This window comes from Pseudopodoces humilis, chromosome 6 (genome assembly GCF_049639895.1).
Source record: "Pseudopodoces humilis isolate 2021_Gansu_Grassland_sample_001 chromosome 6, ASM4963989v1, whole genome shotgun sequence".
Lineage (NCBI taxonomy): Eukaryota > Metazoa > Chordata > Aves > Passeriformes > Paridae > Pseudopodoces > Pseudopodoces humilis.
Genome location: NC_142205.1, coordinates 59,820,100 through 59,838,215, shown reverse-complemented (window position 1 = coordinate 59,838,215; position 18,116 = coordinate 59,820,100). Strand labels below are relative to the sequence as shown.

Below are 18,116 nucleotides of genomic sequence, written 5' to 3'. Positions count from 1 at the left end.
CCGGGCGCATGCGCCGAGGGGCGGGGGCAAGGCGGGAGCCCGGCGGCGCTTCCCGCGCTCCCGCCTCCTAAGATGCCCTCGGGGGGACGGCGCTATACCTTTGCTCAGTGGGGTGTGTGGAAAATAGACTTTCCTGGTTCTTTGCGCACAAAAGGGCTAATCTTCAGCGGGAAGCAGAAGCAAGCAGAGCAACTCCTGAGAAATAGCATCACCCTGTCCCCCCAGTCAGTGCTGTCTCCGCCCCTTCATGAGGGGAAGCCGTGTGAGGAGTGGCTGAAGTCATTTGGGCTGTTCAGCCTGGAAAAGAGAAAACTGAGGGGTCCCGTCGCAGTTATAGCTTCCTCGTGAAGGGAAGCCGAGGGGCAGGCACTGAGCTCTTCACACTCCTGAGCAGCGACGGGAACCGAGGAAACAGCATGAAGCTGTGTCAGGGGAGGTTTAGGTTGGATATCAAGAAAAGGTTCTACCCCCAGAGGGTGGTTGAGCAGGTGGAACAGGCCCCCCCGGGAAGTGGTCAAAGCACCAAGCCCGACGGTTCAAGAAGCGTATGGACAATGCTCTCGGGCACAGGGTGTGACTCTTAGGGATGTCCTGTGCAGGGCCAGGAGTTGGACTCGATGATCCTTGTGGGTCCCTTCGATATCAGTGTGTTCTGTGATTCTTTCATTCTGTAACGCAGATCAGAGTGAGCCTGCTTCAGATTTTGGAGGAACTGCTCTCCATGAAAGAAGAAAGAGAGAAGCATGTAATGCAGAGAGAAAAAGGCTGTACCAGCTCTGGTCTCTACAAGTGTATATTTTTTATATATAGATATCTCATACAGAGAGATACATACAGTATCCTCCAGTGCAGGAATGCATTTCCCCAATACACAGTTCCCCCCTGGTTTGATTCAGTCTCTTTGTTAGCACCCTTCTCTGCCTGTGGAATAATAAGTGTAAGTCTTGCACCCATTTGGTCAAAGCTTGACTTAAGAACTTGAAAATAATTGCCAATAAACTTTTGCAGACTGTTAGAACCAAAGAAAGACCTTATGAAAGAAATAGGTGCCCTGGGGAGTATGGAGTCTTCCTTGCACAAAAGCAAGCATAGCTTGCCAACTGAAAATGCCTATCACCTCCAGCCCCACAGATTAAGATCCCAGTAGATTTCCCAGTTCCATACTTCAGAACTGAAATCTGCACTGGATGCCAAGATCACCTCTACAGATGTGCATAGTAATTCTAGGATTTTGTTTTTTCCGGAACCCAACACAATTCTGCTGAAAAGCAGGAAGTATCTAAGAATGAGTGGCTGGAGCTTTGCAGTTCCACACAGAGTACACATATACTGTTGTTAGGAGGAGATGCACATCTATTTAGGAATCTTTAAAGGAAAAAATGTCCAACTAAATAACACTTTTATTTGAGGTGGCCCATTTGACAAAGAGACAGAACACTGTCCATGAAAATATGGGGATCATTGTTATCTCAAATATATCTGATGGGTTTGGGTTGTTATTTAATTCCATAGAGGTCAGAGGCAGTGAAAATTCAGTGGCAAGCAGCTGAATTTATTTATATGGCAAGCTTATCAAAATGTTGCACTAGTTGTGATCAACCCAACTCATTTTAGGTTTTGCATAAATACATCTCAGGAAATTCCTGTTCAGCAATGTCTTTTTTTTTTTTTTTTTTCCTGAATATGAAAATCTCAAGCAATCCTCCCCAAGTTCATCCATGTATTTGAAAGGTACTAACCTGAATGTATGTGGCAGAGATGCTGCTGTCCATGTGAAGTTTCCAGAAGGCTGGAATTGGACAAAGTGGCCTGTACAGACTTGTGTTTTGCAGATTTCCCGTCCCCTTCTATCACAGTATGTGCTTTTATTCCCTATTGGCCTCAGAGTTTCTACATCATATATCCACAATGTTCAGACTTGCAGCTGCTTTACTTCCCTAGACTGGTTCTCTTCAAGATGAAAGCCTGACATTTAAAAAGTGCTGAGGCAGGAAATACTACCTCCCAGCTTCCTCAGACAAGCACTGGGGATTGAAGCAAGGTCTGTGAAAAGGTAGAAGTCATTAGTGAGCAGACTACTGTTCTAAATTAGGAACTTTGTGATCTTATTTCTGGCTTTGAGAATAAGTGATACAGCTTGTAGTGTATTGTGGCTCTCATCCAATGCCCCTGGAAACCACCAAAAAGGCTCTGATTGACTTCAATCACAGTTTGATTAGGCCTTCAACCCAAAAAGATGCCATTATTTGGTTTTGCTGCCATTGCGGTGCGTGGCGTAGTGCTGCTCCTGCTCTCACATACATTCAGATACATGCATACACTAAGTCCTCACAAGGAGTGCTTTACAGCAAGCAAGGTATAATCCTTGATGACAGAAAGAGGTTAGCTTTTCCTGAATGTGGGCAGACTTTGAGGCTGGATTCCTGGTGATCTATTGTCACTGTTCTGGTAAATGCTTTACCTCTGTTCTCTTAGTAAATACAAAGTAAGTATTTGTCTGGATTCTCTTAAAGCCTTGAGTTTAAAACTGTAGTAGCTTTTTGGATGAGCAACTGTAGAGACCTGTAAGACTTCAGCAGTTTATCTTCCTGCTCTAAAGGCAACAAATTAAAAAATATTGCTATTCCCTGATACCAACAATTCTCAAAAAAAAAAAAAAAGGCTACTGTGAAAACTTAAATAACTTAAATAGCCAGATTTTTTTTGTGTGTGTGGTTTTTGTTTGTTTTCTTTCAGCTGTTTCAGAGGGAAAAAAAGTTCACTTGGTCCAAGAACCAAATTATGACCTGCTGTAGATAATATTTTATATATTGGTAAAGACCTGTCTGCACAAACCAGACTTTGAAATAAGTCGTGATATTAAAGGCTAAAGTCCTTGGAACTTTCCTGCAGAAGAGAGAGTAAAGCAAAGCAATATCCTTGTGTACAGGAGAAAAAATGTAAACCTGTGTGCATTAGCCAATGGTAACTTACTTAGCCCACAGACCCTGTAGAACCCTATAAAAGGTGTGTTAAAGATAGAAATAAACAGCATTCACTTTTATTTCTGTGAAGACTCGTGAATAAGCTGGCGGTCTCTCAATAATCTGCAGCTTAGAGACAGGACATAAACTTGGGTGAAAAATATCTCTGGGTGTTGAGTGACTGTGGCTTTGTGTGCTAATCTCAGCTACATCAGCATGTGATAGATGCCTACAAGGTGAAAACCCACAGGAGCCTAAACACCTTCCTTGAGGAGGTCTTGAAGATAAAAGGAATGCCAGGTAGTTGTGTCTTGACAAGAAGTTGTCATGCACTGAGTATAGCTTTGCACCATGTCACTTGACGTCTTCTAGAGATCCTGGATTAGCTGCTGGATGAAGAACAATACATTTCCCAAATTTGTTACTCCACAACTGCACTAACACAGCCATGCCCACTGCCAGGCTCCAAGGTAATCATGGGGCTAAATAAACATACAAAACATCTCTTTCTTAGTGCCTTTGAACAAGCGGTGAGGTAGTTCAGCACTGCACTGCAGATGCATTATCTAAAATGTCCTTTATAGTATTAAGGATCATGCTCTAGGATTTGTCTGTCTGTGATCCATATTATGTTTGTAAGCACTTGGGAAGATCTGTGTTTAATGTAACTGTGTATGGAGTGACCCAAGTTTCATGACTTCCAAGGCTTTGGCTGTGTTGTGTGTGACAGGGCAAAATTGAAACAGTCCGTGTCTTGAAACATAACTATATGAAAAATCTGTGCTGCTGCTTCCTTATCTATAGGCCTCTGGCATACATGGACTTATGTCATCCTGCTGAAGGAGAGTACACCTCTGTTTGGCATGTTTCTTCCCTTTTATCTGTTCCCTGCTCCTGAGGAGAGAGAGAGCATGAAGCGAGCTACAGCCTCTCCTGCCCCTGAATTGGTTACTGATTAACTTTATGGATTAGGCAAAAATTCTTGTGAGTCAGGAATTCTTTGTAAAGAAAATGAACATGTGAACAATAAGTATAAACTATGTTCATAAAATGTTGCATTTTAATGACTCTCAGTCACTCATTCTTAGTGTCACGTCCATTACAACTGACCCATATAAAAGGAGTCTCCTTTCCAAGGTGTCTCCATAGTCCTGTGCAGAGAATTGCAGTATTGCAGAAGCTGTTAGCTGTAACTGTGTCTCTGTTAATTAGTGTCCTGACTGATTTTGGTTGGTTTGGGTTGGCTTTGTTTGGGTTTTTTTGCTGAAAGTATTTCATTAAATGCACAAGAACTGACCATAGCTCTGAGTGACCTAAAAGGGCACTTCTAAGGAAATAACAAATGAATCTAAATTTTTTTTAGCTTTTTCTGGCCCATACTACATTGCTTGCTATAAATCATGATGTAACCTCCTTCCAGACAAGTTCATTAAAATCCCCTTAAAATTGTACATGTGTTTAAAAGGGCTTTTGGTACAATTTAATGTCTAAGAGAGAGAGGAGGATGGAAGTGGAAATGTGCCACATGAGCAGATGTTCAGCTGTGGAGATACCATTAATGATTAGGCTGTGCAGCCGGTACTGGTGTTAACAGCTTCAGCATGCTTTAGGGACTTAGAGAACTGAGCTACACATAAATACTTGTTTTTTCCCCTTCTGTAATGTCCCAGTCATGGGTGGGAAGACAAAATCCACGACTCTTGCTCCAGGTGCTCATGAGACAAAACAGCCTCATTTATTATTTAGAACTCACTTAAATACCCGGTTCAAATCTCCTGGGCTAGACAGCCACTGGCTGAGATCTTCCTCCCTGCCCAGCTTCCTGGCCAGTGTGCTTTCTTCTCAGCTTGGATGGGGCTGGCCAAGGGTCCTCTGTAATTTATCCAGGGACATGTTCAGGCATGAACTAGCTGAATTGGATTTGTGTTATGGTCAGATTCACTTTGTCCAGTCCAGGCCAGCTGTACTGTGACAATACTGTGACAAAAATATTGTTTTTCATACCAGAGAAACCTGCATCTTGTCATTTGCCAGTATAACTCCAGTGTAACTACACAGAAATCACTCAATAAAAATAAATGCAGACCACCACATCTGCATAGTATTAAAGCCAGCTATTACACAATTTTCAATTTTTCCCTTCTCTTAGAGTGCAGGTGTAAGTTCTATAAGGCTCAAAAAAGTCCTTTTGTACTGTATTCCAGGTCAGCGCTTCAGAGGGAAGCAGCAACACCTCATCATGGAAAAGCTATGTGGCCATCAAAGGATTAGTGCAAGCTCCTGCTCAGGGTTTGGGTTTTTCTACCATTAGGGATTACCTCATGATTAGCAAGCTGGGAGGCACTGGTGAACATGACTGTCTGGAATTCCTTTATATAATAAAAATACTGCCACTATTGTCATCAGATTATTTTTGAGCATTGAGGGTATCTCCCTGTTGCAGCACTGGTTTAACTAGAATATTTCTTGAAAATAATTTTGATTGTGATGTTTTAGAAAACGAACAGCTACCAGCTGCAAACACTAAAAGGCTGAGAACACAGAGAAGAAATATTTTGCACCAGAACAAGTTTAATCCTAGGAACACCTGGCTTCTTGGATAAATGTAAGCTTATTCATACTTTGGTAGAAGTTCTGCAGTAAAGCTACAATCCTACAATCCTCCTGGTGATGAGCTCAAACAAAGCAAGCGACCTGCTTGGAAAAGGAAAAAATGCATGGTCAGATAATAGATGCAAAATGAAAGAATCTGAGAGATTGAAGGTACCAAAAAGTTGAGCCAGAATTTTTGCAGACAGTTTTGCAACACTCTGAACTAGCAGTGATCTCAGATGTTTAATTTCAGTGGAGAAATAGTAAAAAAGCACCAAAAAATTACAAAACCCCCTTCCTGAACTGCTGGGTTCAGGAGATTCTGTGCATTTAGAAATCCATGTTCTGAAATGCTGCCTAAAATTGCCTGGATTTTTATGCATACTGGTACTACCTGCAAGTATTAAAAAGTATTGCCCTAGTCATGATACTGGGGCCTTAGAGCTAGCATACAGTGGCACTAAGAGGTACAGCCCTGATTTTCTCTTGTAAGTGGCCTAGGTTTGTGCCAAGAAACACAGGTTAAAATGATTCTCCTAACACTCTGAGTAGGATTCAAGGACTTTGGAAAAATACAGCAGAGCCAGTCTCCAAAGAAGTACCCCTCAGACTTTGCTAAAGAGACAGGCCAGGTAGCAGTGCTGTGGGGATCCATGCCATTAGAGATTAACAAGTAATTCACTTTCATACCTCTTGCTTTGGGGACCAGAGCCCACGTCACCTGGCAGGGCAGTCCCAGAAGAGTCATCTGCCTGCTGGCTGCAGCCCCTCAGAGACTACACAATTCACCTGGCACATGAATTATCTGTGGGGCCTCACATTCCTGTGCTTTCTTAAAGCAGAACAGCTGGAAGAGCTGAGGAAGGAGCTCCACAGATTTCTAGCCAACATCATAGTGCTTTTTAACTGAGTTGTTTCTCATTATGTCTGCAGGAGTCTGGGCAGACTCCAGCACAAAGACTAAGAACTAGGCGCTTCCTACTTTTCTCTTGGAACTTGGTTCTCTGCCTAATTAACACATCAGTGTTTGGGCCAGACCCCAATTGCACGAGTCAGCGGTGCTGTCATTTTCCTGGCACAGGGCTCCAGTCAGTGCTGGGGCCAAGGAAGAGGAAGCAGGGAGGGCATGGAAGCACCAGCTCCAAGAGACACCTCAGCAGGAGGCAGAGCACAGGGCCAGAGTCACTAACCTGACTCATAAGGAGTGCTTAGGCCAGGGTGTGAGGTACCACTCTTCAAATTTGGGACTTAGCTGTAGGTGGCTCCATGAAACCTGCTCACATGGACTCCTGCTGGGCACCCATGTGTGACCAGAGTTTGGGCTAAGATCCAATTGAGTGCTGTGGCCAGAAAGAGAACTGAGAAGCCTGGGAGGCTTGGTGACTCAGTTCTGTCACTGGTGTTCAGGAGATGAAAGCTGAAAGTCCCTGCTTTTAGTCCTGTTTTTATGCCAAGTAGCAAACTAGGAAACTCAAGCAACATGGAGAAGAGCAAGTAGCTTTCAGTTGTGACAGGCCTGTCCCCTGAGAAAGAGCTGAATATGTAGTTCAAATAGAAGCAGGACAAGACTTCTTTCAGAATAGACAAAAGTCACTAAGCCACTCTTCTTAGATTTGGGGGATGCCACTGAGGCAGGGAAAACAGACTTAGAAAATAGCTTACTGAAAATGAATGCATATTGAACTCCATTATCCTTCAGGACTCAAAACATGCTTCTCTCAAATGCTTTGGGGATTTGGAGGGTCTTGGTTTTAAATACTAACCACATCTAATACTCCTTAATTGACTTGCAAGATTTTGGAATTTTTTAATTCTCTGAAACTTGCTTACCTTTTCTTTACTTTCTTTTTGATTTCTCTATGAAGCAAAAAATCCAAAGCCGGGAACTAAGGCTTCACTCACGCTGAGTGTCCTGTTACATGAATGTTCCATGAGCAAAAAGGAAGCTATTTTTGTGTCATTTGGCTCATCTAGCTAATATTTGTGCTGATGGAAGCAAAACATTTACCTGTTGACAGCTCAGAGCAGGAGGAGCTGGGTGGTGAGAGCTCCCCTTTTCTGAAGAAAAAGAAATTTGGTTTATAGAACAACTTGAAAGGCTCAGGTGAACAGGACAGATTCCAACTGTGCTGAAGGTGGCAGCGCATTCAGGCCTGCCTGGGATGGCTGCGGGCCAGCAGTGCCTGCTGTGGGTGGGAGTTGCACAAGTGGGTGCACAGATCCTCTGTGCTCTGGAGGGGTCTTTGACCCATGTGTCAGCAGCTGCTGCTGCTCTCTTAGACCCCGGGCCAAACACCTTCAGGGGTTTCACCTCCTGTGCCATCAGAGTAGGCCCCTGGCTTGTGTTGAGGAGCTGTGTGAAGGCTAAACTGGAGCCTTCCTATGCACCCCCAGCCCTTTAAGCTTTGGCCCTGGTACCTGCGTGAGCTGCACTTGTGGCACCCAGTCATTTGTAGAGAAATACTGCACTGTTTTCATGAGAAGGTGTTTTAAAGATGTCTGGAAAGTACAGAAGAGAAGTGTGAGAAATTATACAGGTAAAGGTGTATTCCTTGATGCCATACCTTAAATGCATCTCTAGGGCCTGATTATGACTTTCACTGCCAAGAGACACTGTGTTCTTTGTGTTAAATAACTGTATTTATTTATATAAAGACGTATTGATGGTGGAAATGTGTAATTGGTAATTAATGCAATTAGGTAAATTACATATACACCTGTATTATTTCAGGTATTTGCAACAAAAATACGGAAAATTCAGCATTCATTAGAGCATTTCATAATTAAAAAATATAAATTGAGGTGAAAACAGGCCACCCACTTTTGTGGAAATTCCTGTCTGCCTCAGCACAACGAGACAGAAGTGATGGGATGTACAGTCAAAGCAGCCCTTCTAGAGCTGCATCTCTGCTTTGCTAACACTCCCTGTTAAGCTGGTGTATTCCAGCTGCAGGTGTGGGATAAGCCCTTAGGTGGGAACAGTGGCCTGGAAGCACTTGCCTGAGCTCTGATCTGAATCAAGCCAGCTGAACTATGCTCAGCACATGTTCTGTTTTCACTGGTGCCTCTGGAAAATGAGAATCACTTCTTGCTTTTCACTGCGTGCTTCTCTGCCCAATGACTGCATCAAACTTGACATCAGTCATCTTCTTCAGGAGGTTCAGAGCGCGTTCTGGAAAGACCCTGAGAGAGACAATACCATGAAATTGAAAGTGGGATAGAAACTTAAATTATGGGAAAAAGTGGCACTGCAGGTGAGGGAAGAGCTGGTCTGGGAGCAGCATGCATGCTCACACACGGACACAGACAGTCTGAGACAGACTTAGTCTTAAGTCAGAGTCTTAAAATGGGCATTATTTCCCAAGGACACATAGCCCTCATCAATCTCTGACAAGTTTTAATTCCAATCCCACCCATGTCTTTTTACAACAATTCCAGGACAAGTATGTACCAACCATGATTTAGGCTGCAATATTGCTGCAGAATCCAGAAAGTTTTCATACTGAACATAGACACAAGCATTTGTTTTCTCTTTGCAACAGAGCCCTTTTAAAGTAATTTTCCAGTCTCCATGGCCTGAATCTTTGGTGTTGACATGAAGAAACACTCAGGTCCTCATCTCATTCTGGGAGCTTCTGGGGCTGCTGTTTCAGAGAATGTGGTGGCCTGTAGAGCAATGGAGCTCACTGACACCAGTCAGCTACAGCAACTGGTTCTATACAAGGGCCTGTGAGAGGGCTCAAATAAAATCTCTGGATGATGTCTGCTGTTGTCACTGGAGAGAACCAGTGCATTATTAACTATCTTGTGATATGTTCTAAAATAAAACTTAATCTTGAATCAGATTTTACAAGTTTGAGGGTGGTACACTCAGCAGGTTACAGTTGATATATTTTTTCCCCCTACTTACCTTTCAAGCAGTAAAGCAACACTCTGATTTGAGGGAACAAAAACCATTTTCTTGTTGGTTACTATTCCTTCCATCAGAGCCTCTACAACTTCTTCAACCTCCAAAATCTTTCCAAGCCTACACAGGAAAGCAAACACATAAGAGCTGCAGTGGTAAAAAGGGGTGGTACCAGCTGATCTAGGAGGCTTCACAAATGCACAAACTCAGGTAATTCAAATGCAACAATTACATGGGTTAAAGGACACTGCAGATTTTCTTTAGCCAATGATACACACTGTTGTTATACAGCTACAGTTGGAGTAGAGGCCTAAAGCCAGGGATACTATGCAGTGCCTTGATGCAAAGAAGGAAGTACAGGAATGGAGAGTATTGAGAGTTACCTTGTAGTGGGGTTTTTGACAAATCCAGTGTTTATAAAAACTGGACAAAGACACGTTGTTTTTATTCCATCCTTTCCCAGGGCAGACAGCTCCTCTGTCAGAGCTTTATGAAATCCAACTGCAGCAAACTTGCTTGAGCTGCAGGAGGGGAAAAAGTATAAATGAGAAGGCAGAAATCCTATTTCCACACTTCTACAGCTGCAAATGGTCTAAACAATCATATACATACAGTAAAGGCTAGGATGCAAAAACCTCCAAATAAAATGTAATCCAGCTGAGAGACAGGGCAGGGACTATTCTAACTTCGCCTGTGCCAGAGTGTAGTGGTGGATTAGATGTTGAAACTTGTGGAGTAGTTGTGGAAAGCAGACAGGGTGTGAACAGGCAGAAAAAACACAGAGGAAAACATTAAGAAATCTTAGAAAATATTAACTAGTGTGTGTCAAGAGATGCACATCCGATTTTTCCCATGAGAGAAGATTTTTGAAAGGAATGCAGCCTGAATGACTGAAATTAAGAAGGATGGGCAGGGTAGAAATGGAGATTAACCTTCAACTATTTACTGAACCACACAGGAGCATCTCAAATCAATTTTGTGTGCTTTGAAATAAAGGACCATTACACAAGCAAAACTTAAGGAATGTCCTCCCATAGAAACAGGTGTGGGCCTTAAGTTTAAATGAATTCCAAAGAAAATAGTCACATGACTGTTCTTTCATACAAACATTGCTCAGGGTTCAGTCAGAGCTAGTAACTTGGTACTTTCTGAACGAGAAGACAAAATTACAATTTTTAAAAATTAAGCAAGCTGATTTCAAAATCACTTACCAATAAGTCACCATGAAAGGAGTCACAAAATGACCTGCTGCCGAAGCCACCGTGACAATGTGCCCGTAGTTGTTGTTCATCATGACTGGCAGAAAAGCTCTCGTGGTCTTGGAAGTCATTTAAACCAAGAGGCAAAAACACAGGGGATGGGAAGGAGGACAAGAACATTGTTTTCTTAGGCATACTCAGCACTGACCCTCAGTGTCATTCACTAGGTGGCCAAAGCTATCTCTAAAGCTACGAGTCACACAGCACCTGAGATTCCCAGAGCCACAGGGATACCTGCTTTCTGACCAGTGGTGCAGCTGGCAACCTGCTCTCCAAAGGTTTCAGCAGCTGTCTATAAACAGGAGCTGGTTTTCACATCTTTCCTTTGCTGCTTTTAAGGTTTCAGGTGTCAGCAGAAATGCTGCCAGGGTCTGACCCCTAGCACCTACAATAAACCACTTGTCAGGCTGTGGCTTCTCTTTTCTTCTGCCACAAACAAGTATTGCTGAAAGCTCACACCCTGTCAGCCCCACGACACCTCTGACAGAGGCCAGTGTGTGCTGCAGATGAGGCTGTCACCAGCCAGCTCACATCAGCAAGAGGCCATTCCAGTTTCCCAGCACACAGTCTGCTTGGGTGCCCCTGGGCTATACAGTTCATTTGGTAATTCACTGCTAATAACAGCTGGTCTAAGTATGTCTAAATATTCCTCCTTGGGACTATGACATTCCCAAAAATCTGTAGCTATAGGTGCTGGTGGCCCTTACCCACATGTGACCAAGAATGTTGACTTCAAACATCCTTTCTATCTGGTGGTCCTGAGTCGAGAGAAAGTCGGCAGCTGTAATAACACCAGCGTTGTTCACCAGGATAGTCACATCCCCAATATCCTTCTTCACCTTTTGGAGGGAAAACAAAAGCTCAAAACTGTGTCTGTCACTTGGGGCGGGGGGGAAATTTGCAAAGGTAGGGAAGATGAGCCATAATTAATTTAATTCTTAACAATGCATCTTTAAGGGAGAGGAAAATCAGGCCACATTTCCAGATGTGGCAGGACAGGAACTTTGCAGTAAAGCTATGCAATCTGGTTTAGATCTGATTCTTCTCCTTTAATTAATGCCGGTATTTATTGCGTTCCACAAACTGTGCACACTTTGGACTGTGTAGTCACAGTTGGGACCACGGGGGTACAGACTGTTTTGAGGCAGCCGGACCACAGCCACTACAATGAAATGATTCATATGTCCTCAGTGCTATGTTCCTTCAGAGGCTGGAGCCCTGGAGAGCAAACCTGGCAACAGGATGTGATATGCTGGAGTCTCCCAAATCTTGGAAATGCAACAGCACTCTGTGTCCAGAGAGCAACGAGGAGTGGGGAGCTTCCAAGGGCTTGCAGGATTTGTGTACAACACATCTTCTTTAGTTTTACTGCCTTCTCTGGAAATCAAGCAGGGTTGGGAAAGCCTTTGGCCATGCCCCTGCTGCCCCACCTTGTCTGCAGTGCTGTTGATCTCCTCCCGTTTGCTGCAGTCCACCACGAAGGTTTGAACAGTGGCTCCCAGCTTCTGGCATTCTGCTGCCGTCTCCTCAACGCCGTGCTGGAAGAGGCAAAGAGAAAGACACTGTGCACAGCTGTCCCCTCACCATGGCTGAGCAGCAGAGGCTGAAGATGTCCCTGGATTGAACAACAACTGCCCAGCCCCAGAACAGTTCACAGCTACCCAGGGAAGGAGCTGTAGGTGGGGTTGTTGAGAGCATATGTAATCCAGCTGGAAATTCTGGACCTGTGTAGAGTGACTACCAGAAAGGAAATTGGAAAATCATGAAATGGTTTGGGTTGGAATGGACCTTAATGATTATAAAGATTATACAGTTCCAATCCCCCCTTGCAATGGGCAGGACACTAGATCAAATCCCCAGAGCTCCATTCAATCTGGCCTTGAACATTCCAGGGATGAGGCATCTATAACATCTCATCTGTTCCAGTACCTTACCATCCTCACAGTAACAAATTTCTTCCTTATATCCAATCTAAACCATCTCTCTTCCGGTTTGAATCAATTTCCCTCTGTCCTGTCACTACATGCTCTTGGAAATCCTCTCTCTCCATCTGTTTGTAAGCTCCCTTCACATACTGGAAGATCACAATTAGGTCACTCCAAAGACATCAGTTTTCCAGGCTGAGCAATCCCAATTCTCTTAGCCTAAGGAATGTGGCAACAAGAGTGTGTTTGGCTTGGTAAGGCACACAAGCAGAAAGAGGGCACACAGTGCCTATCACAGCACAGCAGGCAGTACTGTGAGTGTAAAGAGAGCTCATGCAACACAGGCCTGGCTGACACCCTGAGGTGTGGAGAGTGCCTCCAATGTGTTTCTGTATTCACATGCTGGGTGTGAGAAGAGCCATAGTTGTATTGGGTCTGGCTAAGATGGAATTGATTTCCCCATAGCACCCTCACAGTGCTGTACTTTGCACTGGTTGCTAGGAAGGGGTTGATAACCCCTTTTTTGGCTGCTGCTGAGCAGTGCTGGCGCAGCATCAGTGCTGTGTTGCAAACATTTCCCGCCCCATCAGTAGAGCCTGGGAGGGGACACAATTAGGAATGCAGAGCAAAATTGACCGAAGGGATATTCCATATTATATGATGACAGCTCAGATACAAAAGCCAAGAAAAGGAGGAAGAAGAGGAGGGGCATCCGGTATTTCCAATGTTTGCCTTCCAGAGCAAGCACTTCCCAACATGTGGGCGGTAATCTCTTGCTGATGGGAAGTAGAGAATATTTTTTTCCTCTGCTTCTCTGAGCACAACTTTTCAGCTTTGCTTTAGCAAACTGCTTTATCTCAATGTACAAGTAATTGTTTCCCATGTTATTTCCTCTGCCCAGTGCAGCTGAGAAAAGGGGGTGATAGAGCAGTTTGGTGGGCACCTGTCGTACGGCCAACATCAACCCACCACAACAGTGCACAGTGCAAAGAGACTTTCCTTACAGAATTGCACTTGAAACACACACAGAACAGAAGCCTTCCTCTGTCATTGCATCAGCTCACTCGACTAGGGCAGGAGTGATTTTGCTGTTCTCTTGTCCCCAGGTGCCAGAAGGCTGTGCCAGTGGAGCCCTGGGCTGGGGTCTGTTTTGCAGCTTCAGGATGACACAATTAACTTCTTTGCTGACCCAGCGTGTCAGAAACAGGAAGCACAGCCTTTCACCCTCCTTGTTGCACCTACACCCAAAACTTGCCCCGGATCCCTTCTGAACGCCATGCCGCATCTCTGTATCTGCCCATCCTCCACTTGCCACGGCTTGTTTTGCATTCCAGTCAAATCATCTGAAATAAAGAGTTTGGGCCAGTGTAAACATTTCGAGAGGTGCCATCTGTGCGTGTAGCTGCCCAGAGGGCAGCCGGGCTCACCCACAGCCCGGCACAGCGATGCTGCTAACGGGAGTGCAAAGAAAACACATCTCCCAGCAATGCACACAAAACACCCGAGGCTACAGAGAGAACAAGTGAAGGCAAACCTGCTCTTCCCTGCCTTCCGGTCTCAACGAGCTTTCTCTGCCAGCTCAGGCAGCACATCCACCAGCAGCTTCCTGAACACTTCTCTCCCTCTCGCAGGTGCTCTGCCGGCTGCTGCCTCCTCCCTCCCGAGTAGCACCGAGTGCCTGTGGGACCAGAGCCCCACATCCTCTGCTGCAAGTGGGGCCAAACCCGCTCCTGGCGCTCAGCATCCCAGCCAGAGGAGCCAAGCGGGAGCCGATGGGAGCGAGCTGGAAGGAGGCGACGGGGGTGCAATGTGGTGCTGCCCTTCTTACGTCCCTAAATCCCCCGTGGATTCGGAGGTTCCGGAGTGAGGACACGAGTGTGCCGTTACCTTATTGGTGTCCCACAGAACAAGCCTGCTCTGGCGCTTGGCGAACTCCAAGGCGGTCGCTCTCCCGACGCCATGGCCAGCGCCCGTGATGAGCACCAGCTCCCCACTGAGAGACTTTCTCCTCACCGGCACGAACAGCTTCACAAAAGCCTCCAGGTAGGAGTAGAGGAGCGTAGCCAGGAACAGGAGAACCTCCAGAATCAGATTCATTGTTTCCCCGGAACTCTTTTGAGGGCCGAACTGAACTTTAATCTCTTTTAAGGGGTTGTTGCTTTATCCTCTGCCCGTCGCAGTGCGCACTGCCGGTCCCGTCCGCTCCCGCAGGATCCACCCCCGCACCGCCCGTACCGGCGGCTGCTCCGCCCAGCTGACCCACGCTGACCTCCCGGTGTCCCTGTGCTGCTGCTCCCGTGCTGGAGCTGAGGAGCGGTGCGGAGGAGCTGCACACGCACTCCAACCTGTCCCCGCAGAACCATATTCGCCCTGCAGCTGACAGGACGTGCCGGGCGTGGGTAAAGAAATGCGGCTTTCAGGGAGTTTTCTGCCCTCTTGGCTGAGGAAGACACGGACTATAAAGGTGTGCAAACCCCTCTGTGTTCTACCCTTGGGTTTAATCTTTCAGTCACCCCGACTGATCATTCTCTGCTTTGTTTTTTCCCACACAGGTGGCAGTGCCTTCTTGTCCCTCTCTCAAGACCTTATATTAAGGAAGCAGCAAAACACGTTCTTGTTTGTTACTTGCTGCAGGTGGAAAAGGGACAGAAAACGGATGGAAATGGCAATAAAAGTGCTCATCCAGTTTCTGACAAAAGCATCTTGAAGTTCCATTCAACTCTGTATTGTAATTATTTTCATTTTTTGTGTTTTGTGCCTGTCTAGCTGCTCAGTGCTATGAGGTCCTTGAGCAGTTTTCTTCATGGTCCTTTCTCATTGCGTCTTTGTGCATTGTCAGCAGCCTTTGTTCCCCACCATCCCTTTCCAGGTACCTTAAGAAAAGCTGAATGACATAAGTCCTTTTAACTCCTGGAACTCCACAGGTGAGCCCTTGCCTAGCTGTTTGTCTTACTATGTCTTTTATTTAGTTATCCATACTCAGACCTTCGATCTTATGCTGCAGCTGCTTAGTTTCCATAAGTCCTTTGAAAAAAGGCATTAAATTGCATGAACTTTAATCTAATTTAGTAAAAACACAACTCACAGTTGGAATCACTTCTATGGAATAGAGTATCCAGAACCTTAATCAGAACAGGAATGCTTATAGGAAATAGAAGAAAAGTACTTTCAGGCGCTTCTTCCAGCTCTATCAATGTAACTGCATGGCCTTTCCTGGAAAGTATTGCTGACCTTTGTTTTTCAGTTAGGAAACCTCATGTATCACAGTCATGTTCATTATTTTATTTAAGGATATTTTTGAGCTGCTTGGTGAACATTTAACAACTGACCAAAATTGCATTCAGTCAAGATTACAGTTTCTGAAAAGTATTATTTTTGTCCTGGTGCGGCGAAACCGCTGCAGCTCACCTTGTAGTGAGAGACTGGATCCATTCCAGCACAGAGACTCGGAGCTAGACACTTCCTACTCTTCTCTTGGAACTTGGTTCTCTGCCTAATTAACACATCAGTGTTTGAGCCAGACCCCAATTGCACGAGTCAGCGGTGCTGTCATTTTCCTGGCACAGGGCTCCAGTCAGTGCTGGGGCCAAGGAAGAGGAGGCAGGGAGGGCATGGAAGCACCAGCTCCAAGAGACACCTCAGCAGGAGGCAGAGCACAGGGCCAGAGTCACTAACCTGACTCATAAGGAGTGCTTAGGCCAGGGTGTGAGGTACCACTCTTCAAATTTGGGACTTAGCTGTAGGTGGCTGCATGAAACCTGCTCACATGGACTCCTGCTGGGCACCCATGTGTGACCAGAGTTTGGGCTAAGATCCAATTGAGTGTTGTGGCCAGAAAGAGAACTGAGAAGCCTGGGAGGCTTGGTGACTCAGTTCTGTCACTGGTGTTCAGGAGATGAAAGCTGAAAGTCCCTGCTTTTGCATGTTTCTTTATGCCAACAGGAGATGTGCAGCCTTAGATGACACAGAACAGAACCACAGCCACACACAGAGTACTGCATGAGTTGCCTTGCCCAGTAATTCCTCTGGGCTCTGAGACACTGGACTAGATCTGTCAAAGCAAGAGTCAATATAGTCTCCCCTTCCTTAGGAGCAAGTGTGCTAAAAAACAGACTCTGCTGAAGAGTGCTGTCATCCCTTGGATGGATTTTGGACTTCCAATTTAATCCTGCCATCAGAATCTGAATGATACACAGGACTAGTGGGGATGGTGTACCACAAGAAGGCAAGGATCTTGTCTGATGTGTCCTACTGAAAGCAGTCCTTCACCAGCCTAAGAAAAGGGCCAAGTCATCCAAGACTTTTCTCCAGGGTCTTTTTAAGCTTTTTTCTGTGGAGTCACTGGACTTTCCTTTGAGCAAGGATTCAAGTCATGGAATAGAAGAAATGTGGGAAGTGGGTACCAGGAGAGGCTAAGCTCAGTGGGAAGTTAAGCATGCTTGCCAGACATACAAGAGACAACTGTCAAGTTGTTACAAATCAGTAAAGCTTTGATTTAGCCCTTATGTTCCTGTGAATGCTAAGTACAAACATTTTGGCTGGTGTGCTTCTTGCTCTGACAGGTCTTTTGAATTTTTGAAACATCTGAATTTTTAGACTTTTTTACTCCTCACTAGGTAAGAATAGGTGGAAGTGAACATAATCAAAAAGTCACGCAGATGTGGCTTCAAGCGTCTCATGTGTGACAGGAGTGTCATAGTAGCAAGAGGGCAATATGCAGCTCAAAAAGAAGCAAGGATGCAATCCTCCACATTTTGGCTTGGAAACCATGCCTAAGTATTCTTTGATTGGCTTATAACCTTTTTTCTATGTCCTGAGTTTTGTGAACCCTTTTCCTTTCCTGTCTCAGCTGCAGGAATCTTGCACTGTGAAGCACAAGAGCTGAAACTGCGAAGTGTCCTGTTACATGAATGTTCCATGGGCAAAATGGAAAACAGTTGTCTGTTACTTAAGCTGTCAACATTGCTTCTACTTGTTACCAGCTAAGAGCAGGAGGGTGAATGCTCTCACTTTTCTGAAGAACCTGTTTACAGAACAACTTGAAAGGCTCAGGTGAACAGGACAGATTCCAACTGTGCTGAAGGTGGCAGCGCATTCAGGCCTGCCTGGGATGGCTGCGGGCCAGCAGTGCCTGCTGTGGGTGGGAGTTGCACAAGTGGGTGCACAGATCCTCTGTGCTCTGGAGGGGTCTTTGACCCATGTGTCAGCAGCTGCTGCTGCTCTCTTAGACCCCGGGCCAAACACCTTCAGGGGTTTCACCTCCTGTGCCATCAGAGCAGGCCCCTGGCTTGTGTTGAGGAGCTGTGTGAAGGCTAAACTGGAGCCTTCCTATGCACCCCCAGCCCTGGCACTGCCTTTAAGCCTTGGCCCGTGCATGGGCTGCATTGCCTGGCCCTGTACCTCACTGATCCTGACGTGGCTTCCCTGTGTGCTAGGGGACTGGCTCATCCCTGCAGCATAGGCTGATGTT

At 45.4% G+C, this 18,116-nt stretch overlaps 1 protein-coding gene and 1 long non-coding RNA gene across 3 annotated transcripts; one reads left to right on the top strand and one right to left on the bottom strand.

The window, feature by feature from the left end:
- Nucleotides 1–5,514: 5,514 nt before the first annotated feature.
- LOC102108885 (estradiol 17-beta-dehydrogenase 11) lies at nt 5,515–14,851 on the bottom strand. Its single transcript, XM_005525574.3, has 7 exons — nt 14,534–14,851; nt 12,152–12,259; nt 11,429–11,560; nt 10,674–10,780; nt 9,846–9,983; nt 9,466–9,582; nt 5,515–8,738 (listed from the first exon to the last, which is right to left on the bottom strand). Exons 1-7 carry the CDS (start codon nt 14,741–14,743, stop codon nt 8,651–8,653), a joined length of 900 nt encoding a protein of 299 aa, XP_005525631.1. The 5' UTR covers nt 14,744–14,851; the 3' UTR covers nt 5,515–8,650.
- A 65-nt stretch (nt 14,852–14,916) lies between these two features.
- LOC106628320 (uncharacterized) lies at nt 14,917–18,089 on the top strand. 2 transcript variants are annotated; one of them, XR_001331641.2, is made up of 4 exons: nt 14,917–15,110; nt 15,199–15,374; nt 15,516–15,570; nt 17,496–18,089. It is a non-coding gene; the product is annotated as an uncharacterized LOC106628320 (long non-coding RNA). The 2 variants fall into 2 exon arrangements; XR_001331640.2 differs by having other exon boundaries at nt 15,199–15,570.
- Nucleotides 18,090–18,116: the final 27 nt, after the last annotated feature.